Below are 19,793 nucleotides of genomic sequence, written 5' to 3'. Positions count from 1 at the left end.
TTTTTTTATTTTAGGGTTTTTGTTTATTTTTTTGTTTGTTTTCTGAAGTTCTCTACATTTTGGTCTCTGGGCTGGTTTTTAAGCTCAATCTTGACAATAAATAGTATAACAGCAGGTGTATTTCAAGCTTAAAGCAAACCAGAAAAGAAAATAATAGCTAATTCCACTTTCAATGCAGACACAGGGGTTCAGGCTTTATGTCGTTTTACAATATTACTGTTTTATATTCTACCCTCCAGCAATCTCTTCCATTTCTTTTTATATATTGCCTTGTAAATCTTTGATAATCAGACAGTTAATATCTGAGGCCCTCTGACACCGATCATTAAGTGTTTTCAGGAGGTCTGAAGCCCTAGTGCAAATATCCAGAAGAACTGATAAACTGTCATCTTTGTGCAGTCTCTCTGATCATTTTATTCACTGTGCACGTTAGGTGGTGGTAGATTATCCGTATTCCTGCAGCACTAAGAGGTTTTGAGCACAGAATTAGGAGAGATGGAAAAAAGATACATGAATCAAGAGGACAGCTTCCACCATGAGGTTACAGGCTGAACTCCATCAAAGCGAACAGACTGCCGTCATGTCACAACTGATGCTGCGTTAGCAACCCCAGAACGAAGAGTTGGAGCATAGAGACCAAGTTATCCTCCAGCAACTAACACTATTCCCAACAGTAGGGTAGGGAACTTTCACTGTTGCAGCAGGTATTGTCTCTCCTGTAAATAAATGGAAAGATACGGACATAAGGGCATACTTATACGTGGAGCTGTTCCTAATTATGTGTCCACAAAGAACTTTAAATCCAACAAGAAAACTATGTTTATAATGAGCTTACCCTACTTTCAGGGGCTTGCCTTGTTCCAGAACAAAAGCACGCACACAGCTGAGGGGAAACATCTGTTGCACTTCAAATGCACTGGAGTTTGTGCAATATCATGAAGATATCGCAAAGCATTCCAAAGCTTCATAGGGATGTTATCTTCTCAAGACCATTAAAGGGAAAAAATCCTTCTTTAAGCACTTTTTTTTTTTTCTAAAAGGGAAGTGACTATCCATTGTGAATACACAAGAAAACCACAAGTAACGTAAATTAACATCAGTGCCCCCGAGAGTCTACTCAGATCTTCCAGCTTCCTTAATTCCAGTTGTTCTCATTGCGCTACATCTTGTTCTATCAAAACCAAAACAAAACCCCCATAAACTTGAACACTAGGAGGACAAGCAGTGCCAGAGATGCAGAATTTATTTATGCAAAGAGGCACAGTTAAAAGGTAGACAACGAATGTGGTAGAATTTGTATAAAATACAAATAACTTCATCTCATCAGTAAGGATTGTCACAGTTTTACGTTTCATGGCATTTCCTAACTTTGAAGTACAGAGCTTTGCAATTTAAATCCACCCCACTACAACTGCTCTGGCCTCTCCAACTCTTTAAAGTGTTTGTTGCTACTCTGGCAGCAGTGTGGTCTGGCATTGTAAAACCCCTGTGTTTGGTTAAATACTTTACATTTGCTAAGCAACAGAAACCACAGAGGGGGTGCGGTGGAAAGAAGAACCGTTCTTCCTTGCTCTCTCCTCTGAAATAATCTGCAATTTGGCCAAGCTGAACTGAATTCAGAGAGGACATTTCTCCAGCCCTGAGGGGTCCTTTCTGCAGAACAAGTGAAGCTGGCTACAAAGAGCAGCAGTCACAGATCCTTGAGAAGAGCTTGTAAGACCATTTCACCATGGTGTCTATCAACTGAGCTTTACAGATTAGTATCCTCCTTGGCGATGAGAGCAGAGTGCTCCTTGGATTTCATCTTCAGACAGTCAAAATTCAAACATCCTCCCCTCCGCACTCACACAAAAGACTCAAACATAAAAGGTCAAGCTTCAGGTCCAAGATTAACCAGCTTCCCTGATTTCCCTCCCAGGTATATCAATCTTGGCTTCCTATCTCCCACTGGGCAAGAAACTTTGAAGTATTACAAGAGGTTCACTGCACATCTTAACTGGACGTGCAGGTGATGTGGCAGCCGTAAAGGTGACCTGATTAGAAGGGGAAAATTACTGAACAGAAGAAAACCTCTGCTGAAATGCTGACAGAGACAATGCCCACCAGCCTGGGAACCAGAAGCACCTCAGAAGTACACAGCTGGGTACCTAGAAACCAGAGACATCCTCAGATACCATTGATAAGCACAAAAACGAGAAACTGTAATAGCAACTTGCCAACTGAAAAGGTGAAAAACAGACTGGAAAAAGGAGAAAACATCCTAAGAAAGAGGGAAATGGTAAATGACATTGGCTGTTTTATCTGCAAGAAAACAGCCTGGAAAAATAAAAATTGGCCTGAGGGAAAAGAAAACATCAACATCTATTGGCTATTCCAGGTAAAAACCAGAAATTAACAGCATCTATTGGTTGCTGAAGTAGTGGTATCCTATGTCTCCTCATTTCTTTATGATATAAAAACAACTTAATTTTTATCCAAAATGAAGCTTCTCTCTCTGAGCACTTCCTGTGCAGCACATACTTTTCCATTGTGAAATAGGCTGAACTGTCTGCACAAACTGTCCAAGAGATCTTGAACCCTTGTTGGGGAACGTTCGGTTTGTCCTCCCATTTCTGGGATGGTTGGATGCCCTGTGGGATCAGTTTGTCCTCCCCTCTGGGATGATTTGGCAACTCTTCAAATCTTTCTAATAAGCCTGATAGTGATATTACTGTGAACATATAAATACATGTGCATATAAGTAATCTACCATAAATATTTCTGCTGCTATATTATCACTAGTTTGCTTCACTAGTGATAAGTTTGTAGTAGCCTGTAATAATATACAGGCTACTTGATTGCTGCCAATAATTTATAACAGTTTTATATACAGATATTTTCATTCACCACCAATCACAGGTAGAGTTGCTAGTGGTGATTTTTGAGGTATTGGGGGAAATTTGTAATAAAGTAGAGAAATTTAGAGCAAACAACCTCCATGTCTACGTATGTAACAGAATCCTACCTACCCACAGTCACAGTCTCCATCTATATACCTGCAGGCTGAGTAACCATTTAGGTCATGACAGCAGGTGTGACCCTGAAAAAATGCTTTAAAATGTCTCTAGCAAAGTCAACTCGTGTAGAAAAGCAGGACAATATCTGGATAATATAGCACTTTTTAAAAACTAGTGAATAATGTGAGAAAAGGCAATGATAGTGTTTCAACTACATTAATTTGCCTTTCATTGCACTGTAAACCCTAGAAGAGTTGACCACCATCGGCAATGCATCTCCCAAGTTACCAAAAAAATGTATTCACTTGAGGTTTTCTACAGCATTTTATTTTCTATTAAGTGTAACATAACAGTTGCACCTGCACTCCAAGGATTTGATCATTTAAAGACTTAGCAATTTTAAAAGTTTAGCTGATACCATGTAACTATTAAAAGACCTGCTAGGCAGCATTTCATTGCATCATTGTTATGTCATAAACCATTAGAGCAACAGAAAAATTTCAGTTTGCTCTCCAGAATACAGAAGCTTGTAAGGAATGTTTCGATAAAAAGTTCTTAAATAGCACAGCATCTAGTTCAGGTGAGACTGAGCAGTACCTGAGTGGTATTTAGAACAGAGGGATGACACACCAGGCTGGGCACGCCCGGCAGCACGCTGGGTTTCTAATTCAATACTGCATGTGCAGTAAATCGGATATTTCCCTTAATACGGGGATTGGAGGTGGATTAGGGAGTCTCCTAGCAGCTGTTTTGCATAATAGCATTCCTCCACAGGCCTACAGGTGCGCTGCAAAATCCCCTCCTGGGACAAAGTGATGAAAAAAAACAATATCTTTCGGAATATAGCTAGAGACTGCAGACCATTGTTTCTAGCTACCAAATCAGCTTAGCATTAAATCTAAGGAAGATAAGAGTTGAAAACTATAAATGCCAAAAAAGCATACACGCACTCTGTCATATTTACATGGGGAAACACCAGTGCTTAACAAGACAGAAATAACCCTTCTACGTCTACGTTAATTATGGCAAATCTCCCTGCAACCCTTTGAACATAACCAGAGTTCAAGTATGTTGTTTAATTGATACTAAACACACTAAATCCCAACCCCACACCGTCAAACTGGATCTCGCCAGCCACGCTGACACAGCCAGACACTGGGAGTCTTCTCCAGTGCAGGCAGCTTCTACCCTTGCCAGACTCCTAAGTCCTACAGAAAGCTAATATTTTAACTTTGTCCCAGCTAAACAATGTTACTAGCAAGGTATCTGGAGTCTGAAAACATGTCCATTTTCATAATCACAGACACTGAAGATCTTTCAATCTTTATCTTAAACACCAGCAGCAAATGGCAGTGCTATGAAAGACATGGAATGGCTCCACCACTTGACTGTCCAACCCCTCCTCTGTCTTCTGTGGTTAGGTAGTCACTTCCCAAACAGACACAAGTCGTCTTCTTCACAGCTCTTCCCGTGCTGGACAACAAGTGGTCTGGAGAGTCATCTCAGCAGACAGGCAGCAGTGGGAAGAGTGTGGGAGATGCAGTCCAGCTGTGGCATTGTCTGATGACAGGTTTAGAAGCTCCTTCCTACTATAACGATACCAGATACTATTACCAAAATGATACAGTACAGCACTGTAAACTGACCACATTTTAAGCAAGAGTTTTTCATTATGTTTTTTCTGGACACTGTCCTCATATTCTTTGCTGGAAAAGCAGGAATCCACATTATTTTGACTTTAGGTCCAGCAACCCTTTTACACCAACAGACTGAAGTCAACTTATGTTCTCACTCTAGCTTTTTATTTTTCTATTCCCTTTAATTCAGAAAAGCCAGGAATGAACTTGGCAAAGCATAAAGATGGGTTTCAGCATCACTGATCCCTCTTTGGCCAAGTGCTTCCTCAGAATCTGTTTGGTATCTATTTATGTGGACTCAATACCACACCATTTAGCTTTGAAAAATAAATAGATTAAGGAAAGGTCCTGTTAAACCGAAGGCAGATGCTCTCAGACTTTGTCTAACTCAGAAGTGGTTCTTTCTGACATCTCAGGCACAAAGATGAGAATAATTCTTTTTCTCTTTATCTTGCTTATTTTATGAAGCAACATTGAGGAGGCTAAGCATCATGTACAAACCTTTAGCAGCTACATCAGATGAAATGGAAGAGGTACTGAGCCCAGCATCCCATGTGGTGCTGGTCAGGAAGAGCACAAGAAGAGGGACTTGTAGTGGTCCCCTCTGAGCACCACCTGCCCGCAGAGCAGGGGCTGCCTCTGCGCCGTGCCAAGGAGCGAACGGCCGCCCCTGTTACAGCATCTCTGACACTACTACACAAATACTATTCCAAATACATCACAATTACAGTTTCATCTTTCTAAGAGCACAGTTTAAGGTGGCAGTGAAAGTACTAGCTATTTAGGAAGAACAGAGCCATCTCCAAGCCCTGATTCACCTCCGTAACCTTCAGGAGTCAGTGTCGTAGTGAAATTCCCCACAGCAAGAGTGAACTTTTGTCACACTTGCTGTATCAAACAACTTATTTATTCTGTGGTGCGCAGTCCCAAGTGAGCAAAGAAACCCCTGCATGGAAAAAGTCAAATCAGTGCAAAAATAAAACACCAAACCACTCCAAATCCAACACCTCCACTGCTATATAGGGATCAAAAGGAGTTGTCCTCACATTCAACTACACAACTAATCCTCAGCGAACTTTCATTCCTCCTTCCTCAAAAACTTATTTTCCTATTGTTCAAAAAGACTCATAATGAACTACTTTATCTTCAGCTCATCTTTGCTCAGCTACATTGTGTAGAAGAAAATAATGCTAAAAACATGCAAAGATATTTTTAACCCAACCACTCTATGGATGGGGACAAAATGTAAGACATCCAAATGCTAATCAGGTAAGGAGAAAAAAAAGTCAGCAAAGAAGGAAAACTGAAGGAAGAACTATTCATGGGTTTTTTGCATTTGAGAACACCTTGCTTTGTCAATTTAATGGTTTTCCCTTGTGGTCAGGCCTCTTGCTTGTTTGCATGAGTCTTTTTTACAGGAAAAAAAGGAGAGAAAAAGATTTTCTAGTAGGAATATTGGTGTCATAAAATGCCAAATAAGCAGGCAGAAACAAAGGTGAAGTACATCTATTTAAGTGTCTAGCTTTTCCTCCTTCCTACCCCATTTTATATATGCATTTTGGTAGAGAGGAGAAAAGACAACAGTTAAATATAAACCCAACATTTTCACTATAACCTTTCTCCAGCTCAGTCTGCACACATCAAAACTCATCTGTCATATTTGGAAACAGTCATGCCAATTTGCCAAACCCTAACACAGGTCTGGCAGTTAAACAATCCCCGTTTGGCAGTTAAACTTTTCTTTTTGTTTCCATCATTCTACTGTGCCTCTCTTTGCTCTTCCCAAGGCAGAGCTCCTGCTCCAGTACATACAATAAGCACGGCTTTGGAGGAACAACTTTTGAGTCTCTGTGGATGTGCCTACAGGGCAGGGAGCAGCACAGGCTCTCTAAGCTGATACAGAGAACACACCAACTATGATGCAGAAGCAGTGAAGAGAAAGTAAAGTCTGAACCACCATCCTGCTTCTCAGCACAATTAACATTCCCCTGGTACTATCTTCCTCACCTCAATAGCAAAGTTTCATGTGATATGTTCTTCTACTTTATGTGATAAGGGAGACTGATTTACAAAGCACACCATATTTGACAAGATTTTTTTTCTCTGTGCAAACTGGTCTGTCCTCCTCTCTCACCATTCCTCTTCACTTCAAGTGGGTGAGGTTAGAAAGAATTAAGATGTCATTACTATGGTATGTACAAAAGAGTTATGCTAACAACCAATTAGTAACTTTACATCTACATGTAGCGTTTTCAGTGGAGCTTTGTTGTGTTATAACAGACACAGAATCATTTCCCCTTCATTGCTAAAGGATTTTAAATTAAGCTTCCTCAAAAAATCTGATCTTAAAAAGTAGCTGTTTACTGAGACAGATCTCCTTCTCAAAACATAAGTGAGAAGTTTTCTATTGCTAGCTACACTTTAGCCAGCTTAAAAGTAATGAAAATACTACTGCTCTATGAACTTTACAGAAATTTCAGAGACTAAAAATGCCAGAAGAGTCACAGAATCCATCTAAAATAAAGGGAACTGCAAAAATGTTGTGATTATTGCAGGAACTGTTTTCACTCCTTGGTTCTGGTAGAAGTGTAACAGGCTATAAACATTTCAACATCTGGCTTGGCAACAGCAGCAGGTTGTTCCAAGGCTTTTATGTTAGTAAACTGGGAAGCAAAGGTTCCCCATGGGGCTCCCAGAGTCTGGTTATACAAAAGGGAAGGACAGAGCAAGCCCTGAGCTTTCACAACAGTTCCACAATTCATGAAGCCAAGTTGGGCACCCAAAAAAAGGCAGAAGCAAGAGCACACCCCACCTACATAATGTGATGTGTAGGTGGCATCTGTTTGAGCTAAAACAACACGTCTCTGTCAGCGCAGTGCTGCTCTTTGGTTAATCAGACCCACAAAAAGGCGACGTGACAGCACATGATTCTCCTGGCTTGGGCCCTCCAGCATTCTGGCATCTTCACACCACCACCGTTCACACGCTTTGCCCACTGATGAGGGCATATTGCACAAGCTGGGCCTGAAACGACAACACGCCCAGGACCCTGGGCTGGATTCACACCCCTTCCCCCTCCTCTGGTCTCAGGAAGCTTGTGGTCTTGGAAGCCAAGTTGAGAGTGAGCAAGAGCACAACCCACCCTCCACCAGTCAGAGTCATTGCAGATGAGAAATGGAGGTCTGAATCCTCATTTGTCTATACAGAGGCCTCCTAAATCCCAGACAAGTGCTCTAACCTGCCCATGATCACCTCTTCCAACAAAGCATCCAGGAAAACATACAGAACTTTGGAGGGGCTTTTTTGTCCAGGAAGGCTAGACATGAACTCGGTGTACATGGTATATGCATCTGCGTACAAGCAAAACCTTTCTTACACCTCTTAGTAAATTTTCCCTAGTCTTAAGAGAAGCCTCTCAGTCAGACCTAGAAAAACTTCTCAGCAAATTTGTTAATGCAAGTGAGAGCAGTTCTGGTGAACAGACAGCTCTGCCGAAATGCCTGGACTCGTCTTTTTCCTGCAGCTTCTCTGGGTGTCCGGGGAAAACATTCAAGAAGATGCCCACCAATAACCATACGTAAACCACAGTCCTGAGAGGAACTCCACAAGGGTGAGGGACACGTACACATCTCACAAGAACACCCTGGGCTCTGAGAGTCCAGGATTTTAAGCGGAAAGAAAGGAGGCCTGGGGGCAGGAGTAAAGGGTGGGAGAAGCTCAGGGTGAGCTCCACAGCAGCCTCGGTGCTCACCAGCATCAGCACATGCTGCATCCTCAGGATCCCTTGACCAGGGCTGACCATCTAGCAAGGAATGGCTACTGTAGCCCAGTGCTGGTATTTGGGTGCCTCCAATATACACGGCAGTTCCTTATCTCTTACCGGAGTCTTCATCTTCCACACAAATCAACTCTTTTTCTCCTTCAAGATTCCCGAACCAAAGGTGACTGCAGGCTGCCAGGTCGGTATGAAGACAGCAAAGCCAATGCAGTGAAACTATTCTTCTGCTCTTCTCCAGCTCTGCTACTGCAGGTGTTTGACCCTCATGTCAGGAGAAGTTCCACCAGGGGAGTGGAGAGAAGGTAATAGGCCTCTGACTCAGCTTCATAGCCAATTTGTTGCATGCAATTATTAGGGCTATTCGAGGAGGTATTAGCACTTCTGTACAGAACAAGATTTTGTCTGGTCACAACCACCACCACACATTTCGCCACTTTCTAACACCCCAGATCTGCCTGAGCACTATGTATGTTTATCTAGAGCTCTACTTTCATGAGGCCTGTATTCCACTAGGTCACTCCTCTAACAGAGAACCATCAGGTCATTTATACCAAAAAGCAGAAGCTAGAGAAAGCACTATGGAGTTAATCACATACATGGTGTGAAAAGGCACATGAGAATGAAGAGTGTGTGGGAGCTGCAATGGGAATGAAATATGATCCTGACCTCTTTTGTAATGCTGGTATGGAAATCATAAACAAAAGCAGCAGTTTTGAGAGCTCCTAGAGACTCCTGCCACAGCCTGCCGTACAGAGTGCAATGCAAAGCCCTTGTGGAAGAGGACTTCATGTCCTTCTAAAGCTCTTCATCTTCACGTGGCATTTCTTCAGCTTACCAGTTCATGACTCTTCTCCAACAGCCACCTGGTTTGTTTACTCCTAGCTGCTGCTACCACCAACTCTTCTTCCCTGAGCTGCTAAAACTAGCATTTCAAAAGGCTCCAACATCTTTGAATGAGAATTAGCTAACACTTCATGTAAACCATAGGATGCACACATGGCTACAAAGCACCTTGTAACACCAGGACCAGAGTGCTGATATCTCCAAAACTGCCCTCCACAAGCAGCACAAACAGTAATGGGAAGAAAAGCAGGACATGTATCTCAGTGCAGTGCAAACCCAAGCAGATATTGCCTGTCATTTTCTCTTTCAAATGCAAGAACAGCAAGCAAGCTTTTATGCCTTGTTTGGATGCAACTAGATTTTGAAATGGAAGCACCACAAACCACTACTAACCTTAGCACATTAATCTAGCTGCCCCAGTACAGTAGTTGCCTTCCAAAGCTGAAGCCTCAGCCAGCACCACAACAGGGTTCATGTGCATTAAAAAGGTTATAGTAATACACAGTCCTTTATCCATGGATGATTGTGATGGTGACGGCTCCAAGATAAAGCTTGATCCATCCACATATATTCGGAGGTCCAGCAGACTGAGCTCTTCACACTTTTAGTTCAAAGCCTTGTTCTGCAGGAACCCACCCTGATATCACAGTGCCGCCAGTCCCAACATGCATTGAATGTTTTCAGCATTCCTGTACTAGGGCTCAGGCGGAATCATTAGATTAGAGATTAAGACCATTCCCACACAGACAGGAAAAGCAACTTTAGTCCTTTTGGCTGGTGCAGTCAGCTGATCCCTCCCTTGCTTAAGACATCATTATCCAAGATCCCTTCCTCCGTGTGCTTCATCCTCCTGTCAGTCTGCAGCTTAAACCCCTCAGCATTTCCAGCCACATTTTATGTGCGTTTACAGCTACGCAACACGCTAAGCAATTCCATTTTCACCTCTCCAGATGTTTAGATTATCTCTTTGCTAGGGAGGAGATTCATCTGGCATCTTAAATGAAGATATTCTCCTTTTACTGACAACTCTTTCTCTCCAGTAGCTTCTTGCTCCAGATTTCCTCTGCAGCTTGTAGAGGCTACAGTTCGGTTTGGGATGTGTTTCACTGAAGGTACCACTGAGCCAAACTGCACCGTTACTTGTGCCTACTAATAGCCGAATGGGGTTTAGAGAAGACTAACAGTTTGCTGTTCCTTTAGCCAGGCATTTGCAAATGCAAACCCACACCAACTTGTAGCTGTGTTGTTTATGTGTACATTACACACAACATACAGCTGGGAGGAAATCTCTTTAAACCTCCTACCTAATAACACACCTATACAAAGAAGAGCTATAGTAGAGGTAAAAATAAAGAGACAGGATCAGGCTGACAGCAGTTAGAAACCCAACACATTAAAAAGCAAACCCATGGAACTTCAAACATTTCCCCTACATCCTAGCAGTTGCTTTGATTTTTGCGCAGCTAGATGGGGGAAACGGAGTAAGTGACAAATGGTTTATGTAAAACTACAATTATAGCAAAGTGTCCTTAAGGAATGCCAAAATTAAAAATAGTATGCAAATACAGCTGAGTGACTAACCTTATTAAAAAACACCTATTGCAGCAATATGATAAAAAAAAAAAAAAATCACAATTAGTCTTTTTTTCCAATGGTAAATTAAAGCAAAGAAACAGTACATGTTCATGTTTTTCTGCTCACCATCAGTTCACGTTTGGGAAGAAAAATAAATAACAAACCATTTCTAAAAAGCAAACAAACAAAAATTCCATACACCTCAAAGAGAAGGAGGAAGAAAATAGAAGAATACAGGAACCATACCCAAAAAGTGAGCTCCTACGTCACTCTGACAGTTATACATTCCAGCCCAGAATTTTGAATGGGGTATAGGGGAATAAGGGATAACTTTTAATGCGCTTCTTTTTCTACCAGTTTACCATTCTTTGTTTTGTTTTTATGTACAGAGTTACAACCAGCTTGTCAGGACGCCACTATAATTGCAGCTACAGCAAACCTCAGGCTGTCTGGACCTGGCAGTGAGGGCTGGAGACACCCAAGACTGACCCACATCACTCAGCTGAATCGCCCCCATGGCCTGAACCTCCAACCACCTGCTCAAAGTTCACGAGAAAGGGTGAGCTTTGTTACCCTTTACCTTGGAGTGTGCTCCCCAAAATATGTGCCCCATGTAGTTACTGTAACCACATATTAAATACTGAGATTGGATTCACCAGTCGTGGAAGAGTTTGGGAACCATACCATGTTTTTATAGCATAAAGAACATCCTATTTCAAACCAGAAATCTGTTCTAGAAAGTTCTACTGTTTCTGTCACGCATCAGATTACATCAGGTAATCACAAATGTCCCATCCTGGTAACAGGAGCTTAGGCAATATGACTTGGGGAATGGAAGGAGTACGTGGTAACTGTACTGCAAAGGTAAATAAGAATTCAAACAAATCACTGAAACCAACAAGGCAAGTCAAACAGAGCTTTCAGTTTTTGTTTGACATTCCAGTCATGATACCTCTTCCAGATACCAGCGGAAGCTGATAGCAGCTCACTATAAATCCTTGCCCAGTCTCCTTTATCATGCCTTCCTCTCATACACATTGGGGGAAAACAAAAAACAACAACAAAAAAATCCCACAAAACAAAACAAAAATAACAGAAAATTAATTCAAAATTCTTGAGAATATGCTGAAGATAAAACACAAGTCATCTTGTTAGATTATAACCTAGAAATTGAATAGAATCTATAGACTTGTTATTTCTACCCCTTGGAAATTATCTGACATGCTTTGAACACATAAAAAGCAACTCTCATATTCTGAACTTCATTAAAATGACCATGTTGGGAAGCAACTGAGCAAGAATTCTTGTTGATTTATTACAGAGATCTCTACTTCTACCAAGTCAAAGGAATGGTTTTAACACCCTGTTTCACAAGTCAGCAGTTCAGATCTGCTGAGATAAAATCCTAAAAGTCTTGAGGGTGCCTCTAGCCACGAACAACAATTATGTCTCATATAGACATATATATACACACATACATACCCACAAACCAAACAAGTAACACTTGAAATCTACAGATACTCTTATTCCATGTACCACTTACCAGTAATTTATTTACTGTTAAGAGATGTGTTTTAAGACATACAGTTGAAACAGCTTGTTGAAACAGCTGCCAAGGAGATGCACTGATCACTCCTTCAGAAATCTCTTCCTTCTTACAATCACTATTAGACAAAAAATGCCTAATGCAACCACATTAAGGCTGAGTTAATTCTAAGATAACCTAAAGATGTGAACACCAAGATTTCAAGTGAGCAGCTTCTGTCATGTAGTGAGAGGTATGTTCTGAGGAATGCAATGAGGAAAAAATATCCGAGTGACCCAGAAACCTTGGGAATGCTTTTCAATTCCTGCCAGAGAAATGTCAGCCCACATGCTATCTGTGCATCACCACACCTCAAAATTCTGATGCCAACTTCTGCAGTTTAGAGAAGCCTTATTTCAGCAGACTTAAGCTATTCCTTCCCACAGAGCATTAATTTAATACTTACGTAAAAAGTGCTTTTCCAGTAAGGCTATTTCCAGGTGACCTTTGATCTCATTCAGTCTGTCAGATTCTGTTCTGTTAAAATCCTGCACTCCTGAAGCCATGATGATGGTCCCTGGACCAGCCTATAAGAAAATCCAGAACACAATGACAGATCAGAGACACTTGTTTTTTTTTCTTTTTGTCATTTAAATACATCAACTTACTTACGGGGCAGTAAAGAAACAGCCAAGTGAGAAACCTGCAAGTATCAACAACTCTTCATACCTCTTATCCACCATTAAACTACCAAGATGAGTGAAAGCTAATCAAATGCACAGCATTTCTCCCATAAAATGCACTTCTGCAGACCAGAGGGAGTTACAGAAAACAAAGATGATTTCTTTTTCCCCCTTTTAGCAGTTCATCACTTAGCCTTTCTTCTGCTGATTTAAAGGCATATTTACATTATCTGTCTTCTCTTCCCATTCAATGAATCGTCAATGCAACACACTTGACATATAAAATTATGAAGCTAGCAAAAATAATACTTTTCCAGACATTCACTGAGTTATCAGAAATCACATATTGCATATTTTAATATCCATTTATGGAAGTGTAATTCTGAAGAGCACAACCTCTGCAATGAAGATGAGTGCCGCTCCTCCACCTCCAGTGCTGCCCAGTTTCTGCTGAAGGATGTGTCTGGTGCCCAGAAGCTCATCCTGTCCGGCCAGGAGAGGGGAGAGTCTGAAGATTGTGTGTGTGGACTGATTTACCAGCATCCCTCAAAAGAACTCAGCACCAGCAATACTGCAGAACGCAAGAACTAAAGAGTGACCTGACTAGGTAAGACAAGCAGAGACAACTGTCATCTCCAGGAGGGGAGCACAGGAAAGCCCCAGGCTTTCACCCAGGAGCAGAGGGCAGGTGACATTGTCCTCCTCCCATAAAGGGGATATTTTCAGACAGCAAGAGAAAGGATGGCTGAGGGCATCTCCCAGCTAATAGTTGTTCAGGCACTGTGTGCAGTCCGCATCACGTACAAAAAGTTTGTCAGTGGGAATTACAGGAGCTTCTCCAACAACTTATACTCAAAATCGAAGTGCTAGATTATAGAAGCCTACATCTAAGACATGAACTCAAGAGAAAAAGGGATTTATTTACCTATCCTAACCTTCCCCTATCCCTTGTTTGAGCTCTGAAAAACACAGGAGTTGTATCGCTTTCAAAAGTCAGCTTGCAGACATTTAACCATGACAGCTTAAATTACATACAAATATAAATCCTACTAATTTACAAGAGAGTTAATTAATAGACATTTTCTATGGCTTAGGAAAGATGTAACAAAAGCTCACTGACAGCAAAGTACTTTTACTGTTGGGAATGATTTGCACTTTAAAAATAAAACAGTGTGGAGATACCTATTAAACATCTGTTTTCTTGTTTGAGCTGAACAGATGCTGAGTTTAAGCCTCAGAATTTGTCTATACAGGCAAATTAGCACTCAGTAGGCATCTACTGCCTGGCATTTACCTGGTACCAACTCCCCACCTGGTCTTGCTCAATACAGTGGTATTACAGTGGAAAAAGCAGAGATGCTATTTCCAGTCCTGAAAGCAGCACAGTGACACCCACACAGCTCTGTGCCAGGGCTGCCGGTTCCAATGAGCAGCAGCAGCCATGAGCTGCCTGCCGTTCTGGAGCCAGCACCAGCCACGCCACAGATGCCACAGCAGGGCCGGACAGACCCCCAGGCAGCCCTCACACGGGGAGCTGTAGCGCAGCATCCTCGGCTCCAGACCTCCCGTTCACACCTGTCTTTAGACAGAGAGGAGCAGTACGATGCCATTTGCAACCACTCCAGCCACTGCTGAAGAGTAACAGCTCTCTGGTTTCAGATGAGCACGGGATGGCAATTAACCTGTGTTGATTTCTTACCTATAGAGTTAGGTCATATTTATTTATGCCAGAAGACTTAGCATTATCACTTGCCAGACACCTGGAGAGCCCCACGGAGGAAGACGTGACTGAGTCAAATAGCAGCACCCTCACAACACACTCTACAGACAGGCAAAGGGAAAGCGTTATTAAAATACAGATTGTTGCCCAGGTGTTAAAGCACGGCTTTCTATATTGTATATCCACATTTGGTACAATGGGACAGTCTCTGCTCCTAGGGGTTCATATTGAGCTGTCTAAAGAAACAGTGCCACTGCTCAAAAATAAACAGATAAATAAAATCACATGCAAGATGCTGTACTCATGAGGAATGCTCCTGGGCTCTGTGAGTGTATTGGGTTTGCATGGCAAAGTTTAGGCAGTGGGGGGTCTACAAGGGTGGCTTCTGTGCGAAGCTGCTAGAAGCTTCCCTGTGTCTGACAGAGCCGATGCCAGCCGGCTCCAGGATGGACCTGCTGCTGGCCAAGGCCAAGCCATCAGCGATGGTGGTAGCACCTCTGGGATAACACAGTTAACAAGAGGAATAAAACTGCATAATAGCAACTGCAGCTGGAGAGAGGAGTGAAAATATGTGAGACCAATACCTCTGCAGACACCCAGGTCGGTGAAGAAAGGGGGGAGAAGGTGCTCCAGGAGCCAGAGCAGAGATTCCCCTGCAGCCCGTTGTGCAGCCCACGGTGAGGCCACTGTCCCCCTGCAGCCCATGGAGGTCCATGGTGGAGCAGATTTCCTCCTGCAGCCTGTGGGGGCCCCATGTCAGAGCAAGTGGATGCCCAAAGGCAGCTGTGACCCCATGGGAAGCCCATGCGGGAGCAGGGTCCTAGCAGGACCTCTGACTTTGTGGAGAGAAGAGCCCAGGCCAAAGCAGGTTTGCTGGCAGGAGTTGTGACCCAAGGGGGACCCAGCTGGAGCAGTCTGCTCCTCAAGGGCTGCACTCCGTGGAACGGACCCACGCTGGAGCAGGGAAAGAGCGTGAGGGGGAAAGAGCAGCAGAAACAACCTGTGATGAACTGGCCACTACCCAAGGCAGCACTTGGCTCCTGCCTAACCAGTCCCTGGTCCCCAACCCTATGTGCTGTGTTGGGGACAGGAACACAAAGGGAAGAGGGAACGAAGAAAAGGGCTAGAAAATATCTAAAGCATATTCAAGTTTTCACCCTCATTGAAGATACTCAAGATATTTCACCAAAAGATGAGCAACAATTCAGAAATCCATCTAGAGAAGTAGCTCCACTCTTGGTTCTTCAGAGATGTTAAGTCATTAATTAAAGCCCAGAATACCTTGACTGTGCCTCTTCACAAGCAGGAAAAAGCAAAAGATGACAAATATTGGGAAACGAGTGACATGGGTGAACAGAATTCTTTCTGAAAGTTTCCAAATGTGTGTTATCTACTACAGCACTGGACCAGAGATGTGTGACATTAGTTAAAGGGTTAAAAAATCAGCAGGTACACATCATTAAACTAAGCCCAAAATATTACAATGAATGTTACTGAGATAGAGAAAAAAAGGATAACATTCATTAAGTCAAAGCATAAGGCTGCTTCCTAAGACTACTAGGAGCAAGATCATGCAATTATCATATAATAATAAAACAGTTTAACTAGAGTGGTAAGATACAGTGACACAGTTTAGTGGAAAACAAAGTATACTATTTCCAAAATTAGGGACACCGTAAGGTATTAATAAATACAATTTAGAAGTGTTGAGAAAACTAAGCATGTCCAGGACAGCAATTTGGGAGACATTTAAGCAGATGCTTCTATTGTCCCAGGAGTCTCTTTCCCACACCAACTCACCTCATTGTGTCAAGAGGTGTTAACAGGCTAAAAAGGTCTATACATTTGTTGGAGGTCAACTGCCTGTCTCCATATTCAAAAAGTACGTCTGTCTTAAGTTAGCATAACTGACTAAACGCAAGTTAACAAAAAATTTACCTTGTATTAACTCCAGCGTTAACTGGGTATTGTTTCGTTTTTCTGGTGTCTCTGCAGGCTAGTATTGGGACTTGCGCTGGATTAACTACACTTTTAAATTAACTACAGATGCCCTTTCCTTCTTCTGACTCACAGTAAAAGCCTCGAAGCCTTCCAGAGATTTCTGCTTTTCCTTCTGCCTCTCTAGCTTTGCCAGTATTTGACACAGGAGCCCTCTTAAAATGTTGGCAATCACTATTACTTAGCAAAGGCTGCGCACAAGGCTTGGTGGTGCCTCGGATGCCAGCAAAATGCCAGAGTTGAGCACGGAGAGTCAGAGCCAGAGGGGTTAAAGGAAGATTTCTGATGACGACAGATTGCCTCTAACCCACTGTCAGAGTTCAGAGTTGCTATTCCAGGACACATCCAGCTCTGGATCTGAAAAACCACATCTACCCACAAATGTGTATTTCAAGCCATCTGCAGTTCAGGCTTTTCGTAACAGCATCTCCCAACCTGAGAGCTCTCTGCCTTCCCTCACCAAACGCACTTCACTCTGCAAGCCCTGGGATTTGGTTTTGTGCTCTGAGCACCAACACCACCTTCACTGTACAGCCATGGAAAAGGTCTAAGTCACTACTTAACAAAGCAGATGCAGATCTGTCCTCTCCATCTTCGCATCTTACAGAAAAGTAACTGCCCAACTCCATCCTCCTTTTATTTTACTTTTGCAGCATACATGGATCATTTTTCTCTAGGAATATCTAACAAAATGCTGCTCTCATTTCCAAGATTTTAATTAACTTAGAGAGGAGCAGTTCTCAAGCATGAAGGATGGGGACCAATGAGGACAGAATGTGCCAAGCCCGGGGGTACAACCGTCCACCAAGTCACTTCTCGAGGCCTGGCAGCGACTGGGAACCGACACAGAGAAGACATAGCTTAAAATAGAAAATTTTAACTTGCATTCATTTGAGCAGCAAACGGGGGGAAGTCAGGTAGGGCCTGGAGTGACAGGACAAGAAGTAATGGTGTTAAACTAAAAGATGAGAGATTCAGACTGGTTACAAGGAATACATTTCTTTTATGAAGGCAGTGAAACACTGGCCCATGTTGCCCAGAGGGGCAGTAGATGCCCCATCCCTGGAAACATTCAAGGCCAGGCTGGATGGGGCTCTGAGCAACCTGACCTAGTTGAAGACATCCCTGCTTATTGTGGGAGGGTTGGACTAAATGCCTTTTAAATGTCCCCTCCAGCCCAAGCTATTCTTCAGTAATACAACACACCACAGAGCTCCTCTGGAGAGGTCACAGTCTCCTGAGTTTCTCAGCTGACACTTCATGGCATTTTCTTACGCTAAATTACAACAGGGTTCTGTGTGGCTGGTGCACTTACCTGCTGTAAGGAAAAGGAAAACGCAATAACACTGCTCAAGAAGAAAAGCATCTGCATGAACAGCTAATCTTTAGCAGCAGTTCTAGGAAGCATACCCATATTGGCAAACTCCTAAAACACAGCTATATTTCACATCAATTAAAAAAAAAATCTAGTGCTAGCCAGGTTTAGAGATTTTAATATCTTAACAGCAATGTTTGCATCATGCTTTATACCTTCCAAACATCGTAAATGAGGTGATGATACAGAAGCGTTTAAGGGTTCAATTGACATGTTTCAGGAAAAGTCAAACTGTACTGGAACTGCAATTAATGTTTTCTGTATCACAATAACTCAGATTTAATCCTAGCACACCGGTCAGAAACTTGCATAAGTAGATTGGACTGCATTCAGTACAATATGTCAAGTACAAGAGAGCTTCAATTTGCAATGCTCACTGCCAGGTTAGTGCAGAACCTCCATGGGTTTAAACACAATTTTGTTCTTTCCCCGCTCTGACGAAGGGGACTTGATCCTCCTCTGCACTAAGTTCATTCATACAACTGTACGTAATACTGAACATTTTCTCCCTTTTATAAAAATGTGACATTTGTCACACTAAGAGTACATAAATTCATTTATAGCATAAAATGATGAGACATAAGTTAAAATGAGGCAAATCAAGCCAGAACTGGCAAATAAAAGGGTGATCTACAATTTTCAGGGCACAGTCCCTATTCCTGAACATTTGCCTCTTAGCAAATCAAGTCAACGGAGCAGTATTTTAAAGATTTGTAAGTTCAAAATTGCGGTCTAGCAGGAAGGAACCCATGTTGCATCTACAAAAAGAAAACCATGATGGCATTGAATAACGGTGACTTTAATTACTGAGCAAGCAACACTACCTGAATTTCCAATGTCACAACAAAACAAATTCTGATACATTCACTATCCAGAAATAGGAATGGACCAGGTTAACCCCTTTATCTATTTTATGATTGTGGTGTTTTTACAAAACAATGCAGAAATAACAGTGCTGCACACAGTGCTGAATGTCCTTGCCTAAAAAAAACCAAAACAAAACAAAACAGCCAACCACATATGGTAGAGGCAAGGAAGGAAGAAATCAGTGAAGCTATTCAGGAACTGAAAGAGATGCTTAGAAAAGAGTTAATTTGTTAACCCACATGTCTGTCTTGGCAATGATCTGATATCAGTGTCCAAGTATCCAGAGACCTAGGGAAATACCTGCTATCCAAGACATACCTGGTAGTCAGGGCACATAAATGAGAGGCAGAAAAGTACCCACACAAGCAAACAGCTGCCCTGTTAAGTGGAGACCAAACTAGCTCAAATTAAGAGTTAGATGCCTTATAAACAAACAGTCTCAGAAACCACTGAGGAGAATTCAAAGTAAAATAACAAATCCTTCCAACCTCAGGGCTCTCCTACCAGGACCTAGCTGTATGCTTCACCCATACACAAGTTAGGATGTTTATTATTGAACTAAACAGGTAAACCTCACAGTTTTAAGATAAAGAACATAAGATGACCTCATATGGTCATCCTTTCTGTACTTCTACAGGCTGTATATTTTGCACATGCTACTTCAGCAAGACATGTGAAGTGTTGGGAATAAGTCCCACCACCGTGTCTGTGGTGTGGGAGCGAACACTCACTCCACTTGTTGGAGGTGTGCAACAGAGTCTGCAGATGTGTCTGCAGATGGCCAGGGCTCTGCTAT

General features: G+C 42.3%; 1 protein-coding gene across 1 annotated transcript in view; it reads right to left on the bottom strand.

Moving 5' to 3' along the window:
- GRAMD4 (GRAM domain containing 4) overlaps positions 1 to 19,793 on the bottom strand; it is a gene marked incomplete at its 3' end in the record, with an annotated part of 50,727 nt that overhangs the window by 27,982 nt on the left and 2,952 nt on the right. The window contains exon 2 of the mRNA XM_080363424.1: positions 12,821 to 12,941. Coding sequence (XP_080219550.1) covers positions 12,821 to 12,941 — 121 coding nt within the window. The remainder of the gene's footprint in view (positions 1 to 12,820; positions 12,942 to 19,793) is intronic.

The sequence above is a fragment of the Nesoenas mayeri genome (assembly GCF_963082525.1).
Source record: "Nesoenas mayeri genome assembly, chromosome: 1".
Classification (NCBI taxonomy): Eukaryota; Metazoa; Chordata; class Aves; order Columbiformes; family Columbidae; genus Nesoenas; species Nesoenas mayeri.
The sequence above is the reverse complement of the archived record's forward strand: the minus strand, read 5'-3'. Positions and strand labels throughout refer to the sequence as shown.